The sequence below is a fragment of the Penaeus monodon genome, chromosome 34 (genome assembly GCF_015228065.2).
Source record: "Penaeus monodon isolate SGIC_2016 chromosome 34, NSTDA_Pmon_1, whole genome shotgun sequence".
In the NCBI taxonomy this organism is placed as follows: domain Eukaryota; kingdom Metazoa; phylum Arthropoda; class Malacostraca; order Decapoda; family Penaeidae; genus Penaeus; species Penaeus monodon.
This window is the reverse complement of record NC_051419.1, coordinates 6,164,134-6,164,668: the sequence shown is the minus strand read 5'-3', so window position 1 is coordinate 6,164,668 and position 535 is coordinate 6,164,134. Positions and strand designations below refer to the sequence as shown.

The window sequence follows — 535 nt, the reverse complement described above, 5'->3', positions numbered from 1 at the left end:
TATATATGACTTAGCCATATGGTGGATAGATATATAAGGCTGTGCAAATATTTAAGATGCCTTTTATGGATTATTAATATATCTGTAAATGCCTGCCACAACCTGTTCTATAAATACAAATCATACTGATGGTGGGAGAATTTGAAAACAATTATAGGCCTTGAAGTTTGCTGTACAGTGTATTTTTTGAGAAGGCACTTCCTTTTTTTTAAATATTTATATATTTTATTGTCTTTTACAGGTAGTGCTTTCCCTGATGTGGCAGCAGCTGTCGAGAATGAGCTCGAGGACTACAAGAAAGCCGAGACTCACATCAAAGGCCTGAAGAGCGACCTACCAGATGAGGACGCAATTGATCTCCTAAGTGACAACACCGCTAAGTTGACCTCGGCTATCACTTCCCTTCCAGAATTGCTTAAAAAGAAAGCCAACATCGACAAGCACATGAGCATCGCCATGGGTAAGATGAGGATGTTGACTCCTGATTGATTCTATTATATCTGTATATACAAAATGTGTACATCATATAACAAGG

General features: G+C 37.9%; 1 protein-coding gene across 1 annotated transcript in view; it reads left to right on the top strand.

Moving 5' to 3' along the window:
• Positions 1 to 535, top strand: part of LOC119594544 (sec1 family domain-containing protein 1-like) — a 13,709-nt gene that overhangs the window by 9,402 nt on the left and 3,772 nt on the right. The window contains exon 9 of the mRNA XM_037943575.1: positions 242 to 460. Within this exon, the coding sequence (XP_037799503.1) occupies positions 242 to 460 (219 nt within the window). The remainder of the gene's footprint in view (positions 1 to 241; positions 461 to 535) is intronic.